This window comes from Rissa tridactyla, chromosome 7, assembly GCF_028500815.1.
Source record: "Rissa tridactyla isolate bRisTri1 chromosome 7, bRisTri1.patW.cur.20221130, whole genome shotgun sequence".
Lineage (NCBI taxonomy): Eukaryota > Metazoa > Chordata > Aves > Charadriiformes > Laridae > Rissa > Rissa tridactyla.
Genome location: NC_071472.1, coordinates 10,108,417 through 10,129,810, shown reverse-complemented (window position 1 = coordinate 10,129,810; position 21,394 = coordinate 10,108,417). Strand labels below are relative to the sequence as shown.

At 37.6% G+C, this 21,394-nt stretch overlaps 1 protein-coding gene across 1 annotated transcript; it reads right to left on the bottom strand.

The window, feature by feature from the left end:
- Nucleotides 1–5,002: 5,002 nt before the first annotated feature.
- On the bottom strand, nucleotides 5,003–21,133 carry DDX18 (DEAD-box helicase 18). The gene is made up of 14 exons (XM_054209686.1): nucleotides 20,932–21,133; nucleotides 20,619–20,786; nucleotides 18,703–18,840; nucleotides 18,022–18,157; nucleotides 17,449–17,549; nucleotides 17,130–17,329; nucleotides 16,927–17,041; nucleotides 15,187–15,326; nucleotides 14,149–14,310; nucleotides 13,014–13,166; nucleotides 12,159–12,272; nucleotides 11,204–11,260; nucleotides 9,666–9,843; nucleotides 5,003–9,026 (listed from the first exon to the last, which is right to left on the bottom strand). Exons 1-14 carry the CDS (start codon nucleotides 21,068–21,070, stop codon nucleotides 8,884–8,886), a joined length of 1,944 nt encoding a protein of 647 aa, XP_054065661.1. The 5' UTR covers nucleotides 21,071–21,133; the 3' UTR covers nucleotides 5,003–8,883.
- Between the last annotated feature and the right edge of the window lie 261 nt (nucleotides 21,134–21,394).

Sequence of the window (21,394 nt, the reverse complement as noted above, 5' to 3'; positions counted from 1 at the left end):
CACCACTGTGTTACCCACAGCAAGCAGGGTCCAGCTCGCTTTACTCAGGGGTCCCAACTTCAAAAGCTGGAACAATGATGAAATATTACAGAAATGAAAGACAATGACTGTAGTCAGAATAACCAGCCTGTTTTGTTGGTTAACTTTTGCATGCCGCTTCACCCACCAGATGAAAGCAACTAAATCCTTCCCCAGGTTCTTAACGTAGGCATGATTTTAGTTGTTCTTTCCTATAGTAATTCTAACAAGCGCTGTAGTGTAAGCCAGCAGCTAAAAGAAAACTATCATCTGCATTACTTACCAGCTTTTATTATTAGGAGAAAAGGACTTCTGAGTGCTAAATGTATCACATTTTGCCACTTGAAATTCCAATAGGCAGAATCTGACAGAGCTTGTCAAGAAGAGCCGTTTCACAATAGTGCTGCAAGTTAAGCCTAAAGCAGCATCTGAAACAATGAGACACTGGTAAAAACGTCAGGGTTGGCAGACAGCACGTGTCTGTTTCACAAGCAGCTTTGCATGCTTTGTATATTGCTTGTTTCTAATTTGTGTCTTGTTTAGTTAGTTAATGCCACTTTTAAAATGCCGGCTAAAGAATTACTGAACATCAGTATTCCTTTAAAAGGCACTCAGACCTAAAAGCAGTAAGGAAAACAAGCAAATAAAAAAACCCTTTAACTTAAAAATGTTTCAACAATTATCAGTCCAATTCTGTGGACTTAATAAATGAATAAAAAAATCTTGACACAATTTGAATAACTCAGTAATAAAAGACTGCAAACAAACAAACAAACAAAACTCAGACTAACTGCAAAAGTTTCATGTTCAGAGGCCCAAATGGGCCAGGATATGATCCGATTGTTCCTGCTTCTGCAAGAAATGAGGTTGTCATTTTCTTGTGTATTTCATTTGTGGGTTGCAGACTGTGTGTGGGCCACCATTAAAGCAGCCCGGATGATCTCAAAATCTTCTTTTCCTAGAAACCGCGTGTTCCATCCCTCTACTCCTATTTATTATGTGTACGTTATGTGCCACATCCAGATAGTTGCATTCCAGTTCACACGTCAGATGCATTGAAATCTCCCACTTCTTCCTCCCACTTGGCTGAAATAACCTAGTCCTATACTACAGAGGCTTGAATAAAGTCTCAAAGGGATTTATTTTTTCTTGATAATTACCCCACTGCTGTCTTGTCCTGTGAATGCAAAGGCTTAGTGCTCCTCAAAGATTGCTATGGCAACACGTTACAATGTCTCAGAAACTAGGATATACTTTGCAGAGAAGAGGGAATTTTAAAAAATGAGGAGACTTGCAGGTATTCATGGATCCTAAATAATAGAAAAGCAAGTAAATATTGCACGAAATTATATAAAAAAAAACAATACCAAGAAAACGATAAAGCAAAATGAAAACACACTTTTCTGCTACTAAAACTAAAGGAGGACTTAGTTTAATTTTAAGTAGTTACAGTATTACAAGTTGCTGTCATGTCAAAGTGCACCGAAAACAATGAAAATACTCTTTCATTCACTGATACTTTTCAGTGACTTCAGAAACTGCATCTTCATAGTTTCTTCTCTCAACAATGGCGGTGTGTATCCTCAAAAGATAACTGATACCACCAACTGTTTCATTGCTCTTAAAATAAGCAAATAAATATGTGACTAAGGACTTGGAGCTAGATGATGGAATTAACAGTAAATGTAAAATAACGTCATCTTTCCATCTGGATGTTTGGAGTTTTGTGGGCTGAGAAGTCTGAGGGATACAAAACACAAAAGGGTGGAAAATAGTAATCTGCTTATAAGTAAGCGTAGAAATCCTTTCCATCTTCCTTTGCAACTTTTCTCACTTTTCCCTGCTGACCTGAGAACCGCTGAGAAAAGGGCTTGTGACAGAGGTGAGGAACTGCAAAACGTATTTCCTAGTCCTTATCACCTTACCAAAAAACACCTGTAAAACTCACTCTTCTGACTGCCGACGTTGAAATGAATCTCCTCAGACCCAGCCTTGTCATAATGTTATATTTTTCTGTCAGTCTGAAAGTTCTTAACTTCTCTTAATCCTCCCTGCATCCTTATAGTTCCTGTCCAAGCTCTCTTTTGTGCAGTTGTGTCTTCACCAGACAGCATCTTCCCAGGCCAGCCTCATTACAGCACTTGGTTTTCAAGCACTTTCAAGGACAGCATGCTGCTTAGGAACAGCTTCGCAGGATGGTGATTCATTCAGATAACAAGAATTTCAACTCATTATGTGAAGTGATGCTGTATTTTTATAGCATATATATAAAATTTAAATACAGTTTACATTTTTCAGAAGTTTGCTTTTATCTCTTAGAGATAGAAGCAGATTATTTTAGACTGTTATAAAGGGACTACACTGAACTTGACTGTTTTGACTCATTTTCCATTTTTTGTTTTAGATACAAAAGTCCTTTGAGAGCTTCTAGTAGATGCAATTTTATTCCATCCTCTGTTCTCTGCTAGCTCTTTAATAGAAACCCAGCCTCCTTTATAAAGCATTTTTCAGAAAACTCAGTTATATAAATCCTGCAATTAATTTGATAAATATCATAAAAACTTTCAGCTCAAGGGAAAAAACCAAACCCTCAAGAGCCCTTTGACAGCTGGTTCCATATTTTTGTGATTGAAAATGTGATGGAGAATCTAGATGTCACATAAATGCTAGCTAGTGTTGATTTTATTAATAATAATGAGCAAATCTTTGGACAGAATAATTTCTATTCAAATATCAGTTTTATGCAACCTATGAGGATGTGAGCCACTAAGTGGGAGTTTTTCAAATACAAGGGGTAGTCAGCAAAGATACCTGCATAAATTAGGTTTGCCACAGGGGTGTGTGCGTGTTATGTTAACAGATAATGAATGAGCCCTTGCACAGCTAAGGCCAACACATGAATACAAAAGGGATTATATATCAGCAGATTTGCTAACATTAGGCCTTCCTCCTGTTAGACCAGCCACATAAAAAGCCCCCTCAACTAGTAATTTATAATTGAGTCAAATTGAGTCAATCTAATGTGCTTGAGCTTGACTATTGACTCCTGCTGCCACCAATAATCTTAAGGAATAGCTAGATTTTTTTCTTTCTTTTTCTTTTTTAAACTATTATTTTGACTATGTACAAGACATGGGCTTTCCACTTGTTGATTTTAATATTTTTAAGTGTCAGATTCAAAGTTATTTAGGAGCCCACATCCATTGATTTCTATTTTAATTGGTGTCTAAAAAAAGTTTTGGTGCCCAAATGCCTTTGATTCTCATTCTAGCTTGCCTAAAACCTGCACAGCAGCTCCTTCACGTTTGTCTTAAGTTTGGTAGAAATGGCCTTCTTTCCCTGGACAAATTGTTCACAAAACATTCCTCACATGGGTCAGATGTTACTACTAATTAATTCCACATACAATAAAGCAAGGCCTTTATATGAATTTATCATAAGTACAAGTCTGGAATATATGCGTGTGTGGTTTATTTCTTGTGCAATACTTTTGAATAGACAAGTTTCATACCCGTACTCAAAGAAAGAGTTCAATAATTAAAACCTGCATACCTTATTGATTAGTTTACACCTGAAATATTAACGATCCTTATTTACAAATAATCCTATGTTGAATTTATGTAGAAAGTGGGACAAAAAATTATGGAGAGTTTCCATAAAGTTACAGAAGCACATACTTACAAAGCACCAGAAAAAGAATCATAAAATTTTGCAATAAAGTGGAAAATACAACGTTTGAAAAATCACTTAGCACTTCATATAGTTTTGTTACAGGTCATCTGCAGCTAGGGCTTAGTAGAAGTTAAGGATTCTTTTTCTAGTATTAAAGAATTGCCTCTTTTAGTACTACATGCCATTTAGTTAACTTCCCTTCTGCCACAATTAAGAGAGGAATGTAAAGATGTCAGAGAATACAATTTCTATTGAAAAAATAAGTTATGTTGTTTTTTTTTTTAAGCAACAGCATTTTATGGTTACATTTATGTTCTCAAATTACGTTTTGTAGGTATTAGTGTTACTACGTACCTTCATAAATTCATTCTCAGGTTTTCTAATAACAATTAGAAAAAGGTGCTGGGCAGAACTTAACTGCTACTCAAGTCTGTTTTCTCTTGGTATACAGAAAGGGTTTTATTAATTAGAAGAAGTGACAATATATCAAGAACAGTTATCCGGAGCTTGTAAGGAAGATAAAATAGCTCCTACAAATTCACATGTCTATCAACCCCCGTGAGTGAACATCTACTTGTAGTTATGCAGAGTAACACATTTAATATTCCTGTGATTCTCAACATTCATAGGGGATTGCAACCACTCATTGAGGAACTCTGAAAGTCCTGAGTGGCTAAATATCTTCAGGTGACAGCCAAAATAGAGAGGAGCGTTTGGATGAACTGTTATACAAGATTTTGCAGAGCCTATGATTTTCTTCTTTTTATTCTGACCAACTGGGAAAAAATAGTAGATGGTTTATATGTTTTTCAGTGTTGTAGCTTACAAAAGTGTTTGGGAAGATGGACTGCTAGTGTAGAGTATGCTCAGATATTTTTTTGAAAAGTGAATGCAGTTCTTAACCTGGATGACACCGATATAACAAAGTGAGTGTGTGTCTAGACAGCACCCCGATTTTCCATTTGTCTTCCATTCTCTTAATGGCATCCTTCCTCTACCTCTCCTCACAACTCCGTATCAAAAGTTTATTGTGGTGGCTAAGAGGAGAAAGAAAAGGTAATCTCTTCCCCACGTGGCTGTGCAATAAAGAGATTTGACACAAGCAACATTATAGTATTTATGACTTTGATGCAAGCCAGCAAATTTTTTAGAAGCAAAGAGCATTCCAGTTCAAGAGGCTGGATTCTTATTGTCACGGCGCAACATCTTCTATAAATCTAGAGCAGACAAAAGCATTGGAAACAGTTGCATGAAGTGTCCTGTCAAGCCAAGCAGCTAAAATCCTGAGGAAATCAAGCTAGTGGAGCAAGAGTCAAGAACAGAGACAGATTTTATTCTGCATGCCTAGCCAGATGATTCTAGGCTTCTTTCAGCATCGTTATTTTAGTTTGAAAAAAAAACACAAAACAAACCAACCCACCTCTTAAGGGCTAATAACTGGTTCATTTCTGGTTATTAGGTTTTTAGATTTCTGTAAAATCCCTTTTAACTTTTGGGGGGTTGACGTAACTGGACAACTATCTCCTAACCAGGACAGTGGTAGAACTAAAAAGACAAGTTACAGACCTGTGCTGTAGCCTGTCAATACCCTGCCTTCCTTCACAGTGGGAAGAAATTGGAGGCCTCTACTCAAAAGTTAGAGGGTTTTGTTTTGTTTTATTTTTTTTTTAAAATCACATAGTCCTTTTCACCTTTCCTGTGAGAGCTTCCTTCCCCTGAGCCTTAGATTACTGGCTTGAAAGCAAATCATTAAGAGTATCTAAAGCTTAGGCAGCTTACTTAAACTGAGTTATCAACTCATACAGGAAACAAAAAGGCTAATTACTGTCAAAATATAAACACATTTATTTACAGCAGACCTAAGTAGATAATATCTTATCTGGCTCTCAAGTACTCTTGCTCTACACTGTCAATAAACGTGCCCTCTATCTGTGACATTCACCCTGAAAAATTTGATGGCAACACTTTCTGCCTAGTCTCGTGCTTGTCTATAACTCGGCAGCGTTATGGTGTAGGAATCTCGTATCATGACAAGATTTTTCATGATTATGAGCAGTAGCTCAGCAATGGAATTCTCCTTTATGGGCCTGTTCCAAGAACTGTCAAAAAAACCTTCCAGTTCAAGCAGGACAGTTTTGATCACCCCCTTAAGTGGTTTAAAGAGTCCAATTTCTTTGTCAAGGTTCTCAGAGAAAAAAAGGCAATTTCTCAAAGCACACAATATTAGTCCCCAACCTATCAGTCACTGTTATGAGACAAGCCTTGAGAGTCTGATGGCTGAGGTCTATTAACTGCTCACAAGATTGATAACAGGGTAAGTTGCAAAGGAAACGTTAGATTTTGAATCAGTTTGACAATCTTTTAAACTTCTTGCAATACCATAGTAGAATAGATGCTGCCTGAGACACATAGATATTTCATCAGAAACTATTTTTCATTTATGATTCCGTAAACAAAGAGAAAGCTAACTGCATCTGCACAAGCCAGAAGCTGAAGCCCTTCTCTTTCAATACCCACTTAGTCTCAGCTCAGGAATTTCTCTCTTACTTTATCATTAAATTAGTGTGAAATAGCAGACTATGTAGTTACTTCAGACCGTGCAGCCATTATACATCTATAATATCTAAGTAACAGTGTTAACTTTTTTTATTTTTCTTTTTTTGTTAGGGTAAGCTAGTGCTACTCCAGAGAAATACTATCCAGCCTTTTCATCTTCTAGATAGATTTCAAAGATTTATTTGTATTATAAGAAAATGCAAACAAAAAACATTAGGGAGAAGTTATGCAGACTTGTGCCAAACCCTTATTTTTCAGTTGTCCTCAATATCAGACTTTAGAAATTGACAGTGCCTCAACTCTTCCGAAGAAAAAATTAGGTGGAGCTGGAGGTTGTCGAGCTGCTGGGAAAGCAGTCAGCCTTCTGTTCCCAGGATGATGAGGAGTGACAGAAAAACAGTTCTCTGAGTAGCAGATTTTTTCTACATAGAGAAGTTGCAGGAATTCTGATGCGCTTTGAAGCCCAACTGGTCATGGTCAGACAGGTGGTCACTGACTGTGCCCATCATCTCAGCTTTTTCTCTGTTCCCAACGAGTACTCCACACTATGTTCACACTGCATGTGCCCACATAACCACATTCTTGATCTTTACAGAGGTTTACTTCGGCTTTGCTTACATCTCTTTCCAAGTAATTAATTTTGTAGTTCATCTAATGAGTCCCCTCAGTCAATTTCACAGTAAGTTAATTTCTATACTGTAACTGCACAGCTTGCAGGTGTAGACAGAACCCTTAAACTGTATGATGCTGTAGGTCTCAGAGATTATTCTAAAAATATGCTATTAATAAACAGAAATGAGAACTATTTTGACATCTATTATTTATAAATATATAAGCAAACCCAGAATCAAAGACTAGAACTGTATGGACTAGGTATCACATACTTAGTATTGCTTACCCTTCAGAGCAGATTTTGCTTTCTGGAAGCATGAGACATTCAAATCCAAATTAACTTACTTCAGTATTTTGACATATCAGAAATTCTTAATACCTGACCAATGTTAATTAAGAGTCTTGAAAAGTCCATTAGGGCTTAAAGTCAGAGCTGTTTCACAAAAAAGGGAAAAGAAGGCAACACTCTCAGTTTTGAATGGTGGAAGCTCTAGCAACAGAATGGTCATACTATTTTCCAAAACAAATGATCTTGTTTCTCCAAGGGTGAAATGAAAGTTCACTGATGTTCTTTTGTGATACTTCAGTGCATATATCATAGTTTTAAATCTGACATGCTACTTCAGAAGACTTACAGAATAACAGTCCACCTTATATTGGAATAACTACATATGCTTTTTTATTCATAATTGGTCCTGTGTTACATTTTAGATGCAAATTAAAAGCTGTTTTACTGTACGCGGGGCCCAGATGTCTGGATTCTCTGACATTTTAGTCTTTCCCGGCATTGATGGATGAACATTTTTGAAATACTGTTGCCCACCCCCATTGTAGTCTTATAATAGTTATCTACTCTACAGTAGTAGAGATATGAAAATAATATATGGAATGTAGTTATTCTACTTTTGTCCAACTTGTGTATTCTTTTTTTACTTAGTCTCCATGTTTGTTCTATTTGCAACATGTATTCCATCTTCTTGTATTTCAGTGTTCTACATTTCTCCCATAAAAAATCCTTCTAGTATATTTATACCCTATCTCACTTTTTCACTTACCAAGTCTCTCTCCCCCCCCTCGCCAATCCTGTGGTAGTATCTTTGACTTTGACCATCACTAGTCTGATAAACTAAGACTAAAAAACCATTCACTTTTATAATTTACAAGATACAAGTGCAAAAATTCTCACTGCATCAAGGCTATGGAGCATTTTTAAAAATTATCTGGGTCAAGTGCTTCAATTTATGTAATCTGTTTTTCTCAATTTTCTTTGCATATTCATAAGAGAGTACACTAGACATTACCAGATGGATACATTCAGATTTAAAGAGAATACGAAGGAGAACCAAACATTTCACTAGAATGTTACCATTTTATCACATTAAAAGAAACACTACTAAGCATGTCCCAGAGTTGTATAAGAGATTTTTTTTTTAATCTATGACACTGTACTTGTTATACAGATATCACAACTGAAATTAATCACGAGCTCATACAGCCTTAATTATTCATGGGTATGTTCTGTTCTAAAGGAATCTTCCTATATTCTTCGGAATATTTGATGGACAAAACAGAGTTCTGTAGCATTAGAAACCCTTGCAATGATTCATGTGTGCAAATATTTTTTTTTATCTCACACTGTAACCTGTCCTCGTGTTGTCTACAATTTTTCAGAGGTGTGCATAGAAAAAAAGGATAAATGTAAAAAAAATTCTTCTATAAAACCTAAAAGTATTTTTTCTTTCTTTCATAAAAAGCTCTGTAGTATTGACTTAAGACAATTATATTCAACTATATTCTTCCTCACAACAAGTATGGCAAAATTAGCAGGCCATATTCTCTATTTCTATCTTTAGTCTCACTTCCAAAGAGTCTTCCTGAACTGAAAGATAAAAGATGTTCTCAGAAACAAAACCCTGAAGACCCCTAAAAATGTGAAAAGAGCAGTTTAAATTGGAAGTAACTGTCAGATGGTTTTGATCAAGGTAGTCTGTTCCAATGCAAGGAGCCATTTTAATGAATGTGTGATTAACGAGAAAACTGCCGACTGTCTGATTTCTTGCTAATATGCTTGAAGATTTTAGCTTTGTGGACATTCTTTGATTTCTGGTAACCAAATCCACCACCTCCACCTCTCTTCTGTAGTCTTCTGCCATGGTTGCTGTTAACATCTGGAATTTTATTGTTAAAGAACTTAAAAAGGAATAAAATGAAATGTTGCTTTTTAGGTATTGTAAGAGTTAATAGCGTGAGAATAAAACAGCAGCATTATACAAATAGTTAAGTTGCATAACTACAGACAAAACTAGGACTTGGTGCCCTTGGTTCTAAATAATGCTTTTATTTCTCCAGTTGTCCAACTAAGTTGGCCAAAGTACTATTTCTTCAAATTCCATCCACTGGAAGGTTTGACGGTAATCTAGATACAGTCTTCTATTGTCCCTCTTGTCCCTCTATTTCAATATTCTACGATTATGAAACATTAGTACCTACCTTTCAATGAAAATAGTTTTGCATGGAGGAGAACAGTGCTCTAGAACATGTAGGCATATATGCATTTCAGTATCTGCTACCCTGCAGCAACTGAAGCACATACAACACGTACATGCACCAGAACATCGATGTTTGTAGGCAACTGTTTCCATTGTGCTATTTGCTATTTAACATCTTCTTTGATAAAACTATTGTTGGAGCATGATGCATTTATGTGATTAATAGCAAAAAAAAAAAAATTAAAAAAATTCAGAATTTGAAGTAGCATAGGACCTTTAGTAAGTTGCATTTAACATTTATAAAGCATAAAAGGATACTGAGGTCGACAAACGGAGGAATTTTAAAACCAAATGAAAGGCTGACTTTGGGAAGATCCAAGTTATTGACATCATAGATCTGCTTCAGAGAATGGGAGTCATAAGCTCTAATGTAAGCTTTGTATGCTTCCTGGGCTGACTTGTGAAGGAAGTAGTTCTTCTCAATCAGTTTCTCCAGCTGGTGGAGGGGAAAAAACAAACGAACAAACAAACAAAAGACATATTCAATTATAGCTAAAACAAGCATATATATTACATTCAAGAAAATTATTGACTGTGAGTTGCAGTGATATTCACTAGTGACTCCAGCAAAATTGCCCTTTGACAGTAGAGCGCACATACATATATCAGAGTATTTTTATAAACAAATAGAGGGACAAAATAGCCTGAAGCTGAATTATAGTATAAAACCTCAGCAGTATGAAAATTTACAGAAATAATAAATTGGCTTGTCCCAAACAAGTTCATCAAAGGAGGAGTATACAACTGCAGTCACACCACAAAACTATGCATATTCAGAATTAATGGACAATGACAGTATACTTTTAAGTCAGACATCTAAACTGTACCATTCCATGTAATTCTCTATGTAGTCTTCTCTATTATGATGCAAATGCATTGTAAAGTAAGCAGTATTAATTCTAAGACAAAAATGCAGATGCAGTAGCATAAAATGTCTCAGTTTATTTGTTGCGGACCAATAGCCTTTAGGTCAAAGTGTCTCATTTGATGTTTAACATACATTAATTCAGCATACTAAAAATAAGTTACATAGACATCATTATTTCCTAATTATTCTTAACTAGGAACCTCCTTCTTTAAGGACTGTCTTCACTGTTTCTTGTACTTGCTATAAATTTAAGTTACTGCAAAGAAGCCTTACAGAGCTCTTATCAAAAGAATAATTCACAGAATTAAGGGACAATAGAAATTCACATCTACAGAACTATCCATGATATTCAACTTCATGGTCCATGGCTATTTTTGCAGCACAAAACAGGTTTAGCTGATAATGGGCTTTATTAATATCATTTAAATACACCTGGGATATATACTAGCATTTCTAAGTGTTGGTACTGGATCTCCTTCTGCACACTGAAGTCTGAATAAATCATCTTATAAGACATATGTTACTCCCAATGAATCTGAACATACAGAACTATTCAATAAAAGCTACTGAAATCCTGTTTGCTATGCTACACAAGAACATTCTGTTCAAAAGTTGAAAGCAGGTTTACATCCCTGTGGTTTTGCCATGTAACACTAAAAAATAATTCTTACAAGCAAATTCATACCATATAATGATGACGCTTTAGTACTGAATATTAAAATTCATCTTTAATGTCAAAACATCTTACTGCTTTAATATCATAGAGGGACAACACGGCAGAAGTATTTACTGCACGGTAGTCATCTACAGGAACTTTTCCAGACAAGCATACATATTTTTAAGCTTCAGTCATTATAGACTATAACATTCTCCATATAAATTATTACACAGATATTCAGAGTAGCTGTAGTATGAAGTCACTTCATACCTGAGACTGGATGTCTGAAATTTTTGACCAAGAAAATTCAAATTCACTTAGGGGTACCTTAAAAAAACAAAACCACAACAAAATATCAAAGTTATATGTACCGTGTGAACACTGGATACATTTAAAACCTAAGACAAATAGAAAAAGACCTGCAAGGTAACAGAAGATTTTTATTTTCAATACCACAGCTGTATCTGTTAATATGCAATTGCAACTCTCAAGTTCAAGGATGTTTTTGTGAATGAAAAGCACACCTGTACATATTTCTATTTTTAGGTTTTTGGCATCATCTTTTATTCATAGCAATGATCAGACCATTATACCATTACTACCCTTATCATAGGCACAAAGTGCTTTTACATCAATATGTCAGTATTATCACCTCCTTTAAGCTAGAGTAATAAAGATGCTCACAATACGGCACTTTTACCCCTTTAGGTTTCGCTTTAGAAGCTATACCACTTCAGTTGCAAGTGACAAAACTCTGCAAACAAGCCCATAAGGACAGCAACCTCAAAACTATGTGCAGTTTTATCATTTTAAAATGATTATATTTAGAAGAAGGCTACCGTTCTTTTGGAATTGAACAAAATTCGATTGAGTCTTTGAATAAAAAAAAATTAATAAAAAGCATGAGCAACATCCGTGTTTTAATTTCCTCTGGATGGCCAAGCTCCCAGTATCCTCCCACAGACAGGACGTAGGAAATTTATTTAGCTTTTAATAACACAAGTTGCACAGTTGCAAAGCAACTGTAAGTACACTCAACGTTTACTTTTGTCCTGCCGACTTTAGATTTAAGTCAGATGTTCAGTTAAATATTTTCTAAGAAACAGAATGTTTTTTGCTTAAAAAATTAAAGTGTTGATTAATCATTACAGGTTTTGCCTTTATAAGCTGTTGCACAGTAAAAAAAAAAAGAAAAATTATTAAAAGCATCTAGACATAAGTTTACCCTGGCTTGTTTTAGGTAACGAAGAAAGCCCAGTTCTTCTGGTCGTAAAATGAGCAGAGCGTGTCCTCTACCATTTATGCCTCTGGCAGTTCTACCAACACGATGAATATATTCCTTTTGGAAGAATAAGAAACACCAAGTCCAATCAGTCTTTCACACGTGTATAATAATCAGCTTCACAAAGGAACCCCAAAGTTAACATTAATAGTTAACATCATCCATTATTTTGTAAGACTTTTTCTTAGCACTAACACATGGATGAGGGAAACCAAGTGTGGAAGATGCAAAGCATAATTAGGCTGAGACAGAAACTCCCGGACTAAAAGTAAACCTTTTACTTCAGTGAACTTCAGTAAACCTTTTACTGAAGTAAAAAAAATCTTAGTCTGCTGTAACTGAAAATTAAACTTTGCTTTTGGTATATTTGCCCTGTATATTTGTCAAAACTTCTGAGTTTTTTTGAGTTTTGCTTGTTTACGCTGGATGTTTATTCAGATAAGAATACTGATTTTTAAATAAAAATCAAATTTCCATTGGAAGAACCTGTTTAAGAGACTCAGGGATGCATATATAAACTCATACTCCTCCTGAGAAGTGTTTTGTTATTCAGCTGATTAGATTTTAAATAATTTAACAGCACAAAGAATAATGTTTTAAAAAAGCAACTCTTAAAAAGGTAACGAAGGTCTCAGCTAGGTGCAGTGTTTCCTGGGAGCTTGAAGAAATCAGCTGCTGGATATGAACATGGCTGAATCCTGACCTCTGTCAAGCAGCAGCTTCAGCTTTTCTCTGCAACTACATTTGTAGCTAGGATTTGATTTGTTTCTGTGAAGTTTCTCTATTTCCTTAACTTACTTTTGGATCATCTGGAGGGTCATACTGGACAATCCAGTCAACTTCAGGAATATCCAATCCTCTGGCAGCCACATCAGTGCACAACAGTATCCCAGATTCTGCATTACAGAACTGGAAAAATGTTGTAGTACGTTTGGTTTGTTTCTGCTTGCCCTGAAAGGAAAGAAACACACAAATGATGAAATAGCAACTAAAAAGGAAAATTAAAAACAGTCTGCCAACTTGTAAGCTCAAATTTAAGGTTCCTATTTTACATATTTCTGCCCCCCAAAAAATATTATATGAAGCATCTTTCCCTATCATGGACTTGTACAGACCAAGCCGAACCATTTCACAGTGAAGAAACAATGCCACCACAGGCAACAGCGCAGGGCTACATGAAATGGCATCTCTCAGAGATACCACTGTATCTTCCAAAGCATTAAAAATTTGTTTGCGTAAGCATTCCTTTCAAGGGGGCTGCATAAATGCCTGAAGTTCAGAAAAAGGACATTTGCAAGTCTAGCGATATGTTAAGATTACAGGTTTAAAAAAAAATAAAATAATACTTGTAACAGTTCTATCAAAGTATAGCAAAAAAATCCCCAAAATAATAAAGAAAATTAAAAAAGGACATTTGTGGTTAGTTATAACTATTTCATAAACTTTCAGTCAATTCTTTCACTTAAACTATGTATCCTATGGTTTTGATAAAGATTGAAAATACTCATCCACATGGTGAGCACTGGCATAGTAAAACCAAACATCACCCTGGCCTTAGAAAAAGTACCCAACACTCCACGGATCAGGGTGTTTGGATTCCTCTGACAATAGCTTTGCCCCACAAATTGAGTTTTAGTGCTAATGGCGGGCAACCACTAGGAAGAAACCATAACGTTTTCTACACACAGAAAATAAATTATTATCGGTGTTCAGCCCTGGTTTGGAAAAGAGCAATATTAACAATGTTGAAGTGTTGTTATTACGTAGTCTTTGCTTTATCTCCTTCCTCTACAGGCTAACCAAGATCATCATCAGTTTTGTGAGCAGAGTATCTGTTTATTTGAAACTGGACTGAAATAAACAAGGCAAATGTAAGGTCAGTAACAACTTACAGGTACTATCAGATTAATTAATCAATTAATAAAATACTTACATGAATGGCTAAAACAGGCAGATCAATATAGTTGAGTAATTCATAATGGTACTTCACTGACATACATGAAGAAAAAAATACCATTAGTTTCTTCTTCCGGTTCTTCTTGAGGAATGTGAAGAGCAAAAGGAATCTTTTTTCAGATGGACACACTACATACCCCTGGAAAATTTTTAAATATTGTTAAATAAAGTAGCATGGAACAAACTTTTGCTTCAGCAATACAATTAAATCAGGGAAGTGTTATATTGTGAAACAAACATGCCAATTTTTCCAGCTACATTGGACCAAACCATTCGATTTATTGTCTGTCCCTCACCCTGGTATATGAACTCCTAAAGATGATGAGCTTGGCAAGAAACTTACTGTACTAACCTGAAACATAAAGAAGTAATTTTTAATTATCCAAACTAACACAAGTTTGGTCAAAAGTAATTAGTTTATACAACAAAAATCCACGTCAAGAAATTTGAATTACTGACATTAGGCATGAGAATAACTGCATAGGGTTCTTAATATTTTTTATGATTTCAAAAATTTTATTTTACAGAATTCTTGCTACCAGTTTACTCTTTTAAGGTAATACATAGCTACTGGTAATTTTATAACAACACTCATCATACCAACCGCGCAAACCCAGAAACTACTGTGCAGCTCCATTCAGCTATTATCTGAAGCAGCAACAATTAAATATACCTGAAGTACATGTATCTCTAGTGAGTAACGTGGAGAATAGTTAGAAAGACAACTGGGGCTTAGATATGTAATATAAATAGGAATAGACAAGTGTAAGTAACTTTTAAGTAAGTAATATTACTATTTCATGATGTTTTATATCATCTGTCCTGCAGACACTGATTAGATGCACAGAACTGACTATAGCTAGCAGACTGAATAAAGGCCGTTAAGCAACTGATAGCTTTTGCTGATTAGGAGGGTAAACACCCTTTAAGACACTGTTTGTACAACCCTGTTAAAAACACATAGGACTCGGTATGTTCACAGATCATGCCTCTTTTAATAACATTTATGTTTTACCTGTTCAAGACCATCTACTGTTGCTGTCTCCTTGTTATCATCAACCCCAACATATAGCGGCTCTTTCTTCAGAGAGATCTTCGCCAGATCTTCAACCTTTCTGGTTTGCGTAGCAGAAAAAAGCATCGTCTGTCTGCGCTCTGAAAAAATATTTATTTTGGAAGACAACCTGATTTTTTAATGAAGAATTCAAATAGCAATTCCATAAAATCTCTAGCTGCAAACTTCCCCGAGCAAGTCATCATCTTTTTTCAATTAAATTCTAATTCAAACACACTCTTAATGACAAGCAAAGACAGGTGCAGTTGTATTATGGATTGTACAGGATGTTTACTTAGGCTGCCCCCACCCCCAAAATCCTAACAGCTATCAAAACACAATTATTCTTTCTCTCTGGGAGAATGTTAATAATAATTTGCTCTCCAATTTAGACACAAAACAATGATTTAAATAGAGACTGACCTTCTAATTTTCTACTTCTAACTATAAGTTGATTTCATTCCCATGAATACTAGAATGTTTTTGTTAAAAAAAAAACAAAACCAGAAAAACAAAAAAAATCATGCTAGAGACCGCAATAAAAAAAACTTACCAAAACTAAAGGGCATTGTTACTGTTTGTCTTGCAAAATCAGCCTAGAACCTACACATCTGTGCATGCTATTTAGTCACGTGGCAGTACGTCTGCACTGAGCCTCAGGGACGTTGGTGATCTTAGAGCAGGTGTAGGACATCTCCTGCCTGCCTGTCATCGCCCACCTCAAATATATATCCTGATCCTCTAACATTGTCTTGTTACATGAGTACATGGAAAACGCAGACTTCGCCTGTTCCATTTAACAACTGCAAGAACAGTCGCGATTGTTCTTGCCGAACAACCGCTGCCACCATTTTTGAATATTTTTTCCTGTTTTGAAGTGTCCGTTTTAAGACGGAATTTCCTTCATAATGCGACAAAACCAATTTAAACTCATGCAAAGTAAAAATTTCTTTTATCTGTCATTTTCCACTTCATGAAGAAAATGCCATTTTCCCACTCTTCCTTCCCTTTCTTTTTAGCACTGTTCATTTACATTCTTCACAGGATGTTATTTTTTAGATTTATATATCTGCATTTTAAACATGCAAATCTGAATTTTAATATTTAAGATGTGGAACTTCAAAATATTTATCACTGATTTTTTTATACACTATTTCCATGTTTTCTTTTGAGTTTTTTTTCTGCATTTGGAAAGTTAAAGGTAGAGCCTTACTGACTCTGAAAATCTCTTAATACATCAACTGGAAGGAATAACTAAATGAAAAATTAGGAGAAGAAAATTTTAAGGTAATTACTTAAAATTCCTTAAGGTACTGTTCTGGGATGTATGAAGAAAATTTGAACTGCAAGTCAGAAGAGCTTTTTCCTTATGTTTAAGTCTTATTAGGAAATAACGGCAGAAAATAAACGGACAGAGGAAGATGAATGAGAGAACGTAGACGTTAAACTAAAAGGATCGTATATGAACAGAATTATATCCCTAAAGTGCATATGAAAACTCTGTCCTTCAGATAAATGATGTTAAATAACATAATACATACTAGCTATCAGGAAAAAAGGACAGAGTAAGACAACCAGTCGCAAGTGCATTTACAGAACTATAAAAATTAATGACTTCTCTTACAATAATCGAGTCATAAAGAAGACATAATGTTAGTCAAGTGACTTCCAGAAAAGACTGATTTTTTTTTTTTTTCTTACTCGGTAGAAGTTTTATGATCTGTTTCATTTCTTCTTCAAATCCAACCTCCAAGATACGATCCGCCTCATCAATTACCAAACACTGCAAGTTCTTGTACATGAAACCTGGAGTGTTCTAGAAGATTAACAAATTCAGAGTCAGACAGGGACAGGAGTTTTATTACGTTTTAATAACGCAGATTAGACATCAATATTTTATCTACCTGCATATGATCCAGCAGTCTTCCTGGTGTTGCTACAATGATGTTGATTCCATTTGCAAGTTTCTGTGCTTCTGCTGATCTGTTACTGCCCCCCATTATCAGACCATAGGTGTGAACATGATGATTCATAACTTCTTTAAGAACTCCATAGGTTTGCATAGCAAGCTCTCGAGTAGGAGAAAGAATAATAACACCCGTTCCTAAAAAATACATCAATCAGACAAGAATAAGTTACAACAATTCATCCAGTCTCCCTCCTAGCCACGTCCCTGAACGGCTGCGGCACAGTAAAATTCAACTGTGAAATGAAGAGCCTTACCATTCCTGGGCATGAATTTTAACTTGTAGATGAGCTCTACTGCAGGAATAAGAAACGCAAGTGTTTTACCACTGCCTGTTTTTGCAGCTGCTAAAATATCCCTGTATGCAAGAAAGTTACAAAGAGAAGTATTTTAGGTAAACCTACAGAGAAGAGAACAATCGTATTTTGAGCAACGTTGACACTGTAATACATAACATGGCATCCAGAAAACCACTAGAGCTGGTATTAAGAGCTGGGTGGCAGGTGTGGTTCACAGCAGTTGGTCCCCATGTCTCTAGAGATTCTTTGAGGACGCGCTGACACGAGACAGGTGAAGACAGACTCCCCTGCTTTCAAAGCCAAATGCAAAGCAGTTTCCATGAGCTTACCCCAAATATTTATTCACACGCCAACACAGATATACTGTGTTAACTTGTATTAATGTCTATAAACAAAACATTTAAAATGTATGAGAACATACTTAAAAAAAACAGTTTAGCTACAGAAAGTGCCATTTCATGAATTTAGCTTCCTAACAAAATTTACACAACATTTGGGGTCAATATAGTGATTAAAATATGCATTTCTTACCTGCCTTCCAGAAGTGGCTTAATACTTTTATGCTGAATTTCGGTCATGTGCGTAAAACCCATGTCATTTATGCCTTTCAGTGTATTGTCACTGACAAGACCTTCCAGGGAAGTAAAAGAATTGTCTTCAAAAGCACCTGAAGTGAGGGGAGGGGGAATAAAAACAAAAAATTCAAACTTATTTCTTCAGTTCCATCTATCCTCTGAGATTACCCAGTTAGAATTGACCTAGATGAAAAAAAATTAAAATAAAAGGTTTTTTTCTTATTCCTTTCTACCATAAAATCTGAAGATGCTGACAAAATACTCTGTATTAACGTTTTCCTAAGAATAGTACACAGAGCTGTTAAAAATGAACATGAATGCACTGCTTCTCATGCCAAATTTACTAGTTGTACACCTCCATCTTGCCCTTTGTTGACTTCTTTTACAATTAAACGTATATGTGTATATACATATTAGAACAGGTTTTCACTAACAATTTTAAGACTAATAGGAGTGTGTATATAATCCAAATTTCAAAGAACAGGAACAGAGTAACAGCTGTACAGTTGCCAGTGTCATGTCACCTATATTCAAACACTTGACTTAACAAAGCTAATTTGAAAAATGCAATTTGCTCTAGAAGAAAGTGTTAGACCTTGGCTTTTTGCACGTGTATGAAAAAGAGGACACAAAATACCTGTTACACCTAGTGGTAAACTGGGCACTTCGTCCTCCTCCCCCTCCTCCTCTTCCTTCTCTCCAGAATCCTGCTTCTCTTCATCTTCTGCCTCCACGGATTCATCTTCTTCAGTTTTCACTTTTTTAGTTTCTGTATCTAGAGTATTATTTTACAGAAGACACGTCAGTTAGAGACACAAAAGGCATGTTCATGATCAAAAGTTGTCCGACAGAGTGAATTTCTTTAGTCTGTAAACCACTTAAAATATCATGCTTTCTTCATGGGTGGGAGGAGGGAGGTGAGGTTTCTATGGAAGTTTGAGGCAAAGAGCAAAAAATTCGGAAGTTCCTTGCGCACAGTCCACCTCGCACAGTAAAACAGTGAAGCTTAATGTATACTACATGAAATTTTCTGTGGAAACGTGGAACAAGTTACAAAATTCTTTCCTATCGGTAATGCAGACACCAAGTTTCCAACACAGTTTGTGCTCTGGTCATGTGAAATGTTCTAAATACCTGAATCCTCACATGAAAATCCTGCATGAAAACACTCATGGGTATGCAAATAAAGAGAAGTGTCACAAAAATCAAACATATAAAAGATAGAAGTTTCAAATATATATAAAAATATATATATGTGTGTGTGTATATGTATGTATAAAAACATAGAAAAATCTAAGAATATTTGCAGGGTGACATTTTTTTGGGGTAGTTTCCCACTATACTTCAGTTTCATAATGTACAGATGCTGCCAAAGGCTGGATGTGGTGCTAAAAAGATGCAATGGGTGAACATTCAAGCACATTCAAGACAGAAACCATCCGTCTGTCAAAGCTCTACTTTGAAAGACAGTATATGTATTGGCATAATAAACAAGCAAAACATCCAAACGTAACGTTACAAAGCAGAATCCTGTGCAGCAATACAGGATCATCTAGAGTGGAAGGGGACCTTTCAGATCAAGGCCAACCATTAACCCAGCACTGCCAAGTCCACAACTAAACCATGTCCCTCAGCACCACGGCTGCCCGTCTTTTAAATATTTCTAAGGATGGCAATTCCACCACTTCCCTGGGCAGCCTCCACCAATGCTTGATAACCCTTTTAGTGAAGAAATTTTTCCTAATATCCATCTTAATCCTCTCCTGGCGCAACTTGAAGCTGTTTCCTCTTGTCCTATCACCTGTTCCTTGGGAGAAGAGACCGACCCCCAGCTGGCTACCCCCTCCTTTCAGGTAGCTGTAGGGAGCGAGAAGGTCTCCCCTCAGCCGCCTTTTCTCCAGGCTGAACAACCTCCCTCCCTCCTCGTAAGGAGGAGCTTGTGCTCCTTGTGCACAAGGAGACTTGTGCTCCAGACCCCTCACCAGCTCCGTTGCCCTTCTCTGGACCTGCTCCAGCACCTCAATGTCCCTCCTGTAGTGCAGGGCCCAAAACTGGACACTGCAGTCAAGGTGGGGCCTCACCAGTACAGAGACAGAATCACTTCCCTAGCCCTGATAGCCACACTATTTCTGATACAGGCCAAGATACTGTTGGCCTTCTTGGCCACCTGGACACACTGCTGGCTCATATTCAGCTGGCTGTCCACCAACACCCCCAGGTCCTTTTCTACCAGGCAGCTCTCCAGCTACTCTTCCCCAGGCCTGTGGCACTGTATGGGGTTGGTGTGACCCAAGTGCAGGACCCGGCACTTGGCCTTGGGTGCTACTGGTTTAGTACATATTAAAATTCAAATGTTACAGCTGGAATAAGAAGAAGGATAACACTGAAGACCTCCAGGACTTTAAAACATGCACCAGACCGACACGCGGTACTTCTCACACCGTCCAGCGGACACATCCTCTCCGACCGGGTGGAAGACAAGAGCCGGCGTTTTTTCAGATCTCCGGGAATAACAGCCTGGGGAGACAAGTCGTATTTATTAATATAACGTACCATTTTCCGCATTAGCCGCCGCTTTCCTCTTCTTCTTCTTCCTCTTCTTCTCCTCCCCGCCCCGGGGACCAGCAGCATCCGCAGCATCTGCAGCATCCGCGGCCGCTCCGGCCGCCGCCGCCTCCACCTCCTCCTCCTCCTCCGGCGGTCCCTGCGATGCCGCCTCGCCTGCAGGGCGCGGAGACGCGTTTCGGAGAGAAAAGAGAAAGCGAAGAGAAAAAAAAAACAAACCCAAAGTCAGCGACGGCTCCGCAAGAGCTCGGCCGGGGAGAGGCTCCGCAGCGCCGCCCGCCCGGCCCCGGCCCCGCCGTACCTGCGCCCTCGGCCGCCCGCAGCTTCAGGTTGCGCTGCCGCAGCTTCAGGTTGCGCTGCCGCAGCTTCAGGTTGCGCTTGTGGATCTTCTTGCGCAGCAGCCGCATGGGCAGGTTGCCCGCGGCCACCGACACCGACATCTCCGCCGCCTCTTTCCCCCCGGCCCCGGCTCAACCGGCCACACGTGGGGACGGCGGATACGGGCCCCGCCGGAACCCCCTCCTCCCCGCCAGGCCTGACGGGCGGCCCGCAGCGGCCTCCGGCGGCCCGGCGGAGACATCGCCTCGCCGGGAGGCAGCGACAGAGGCAGCGACCCCTGATGGGGGTGTCCTCGGACACGGGTGGGAGGTGGCACCGCGTGTCCCGCCCCCGCCCGTCCCCGGTAGCGTAGCGAAGGAAGACGGCTAGTGCTCGGTGTCACCCTGAGGAAGGGATCTCCTTCATCTCCTCCGCCTCCTCCACAG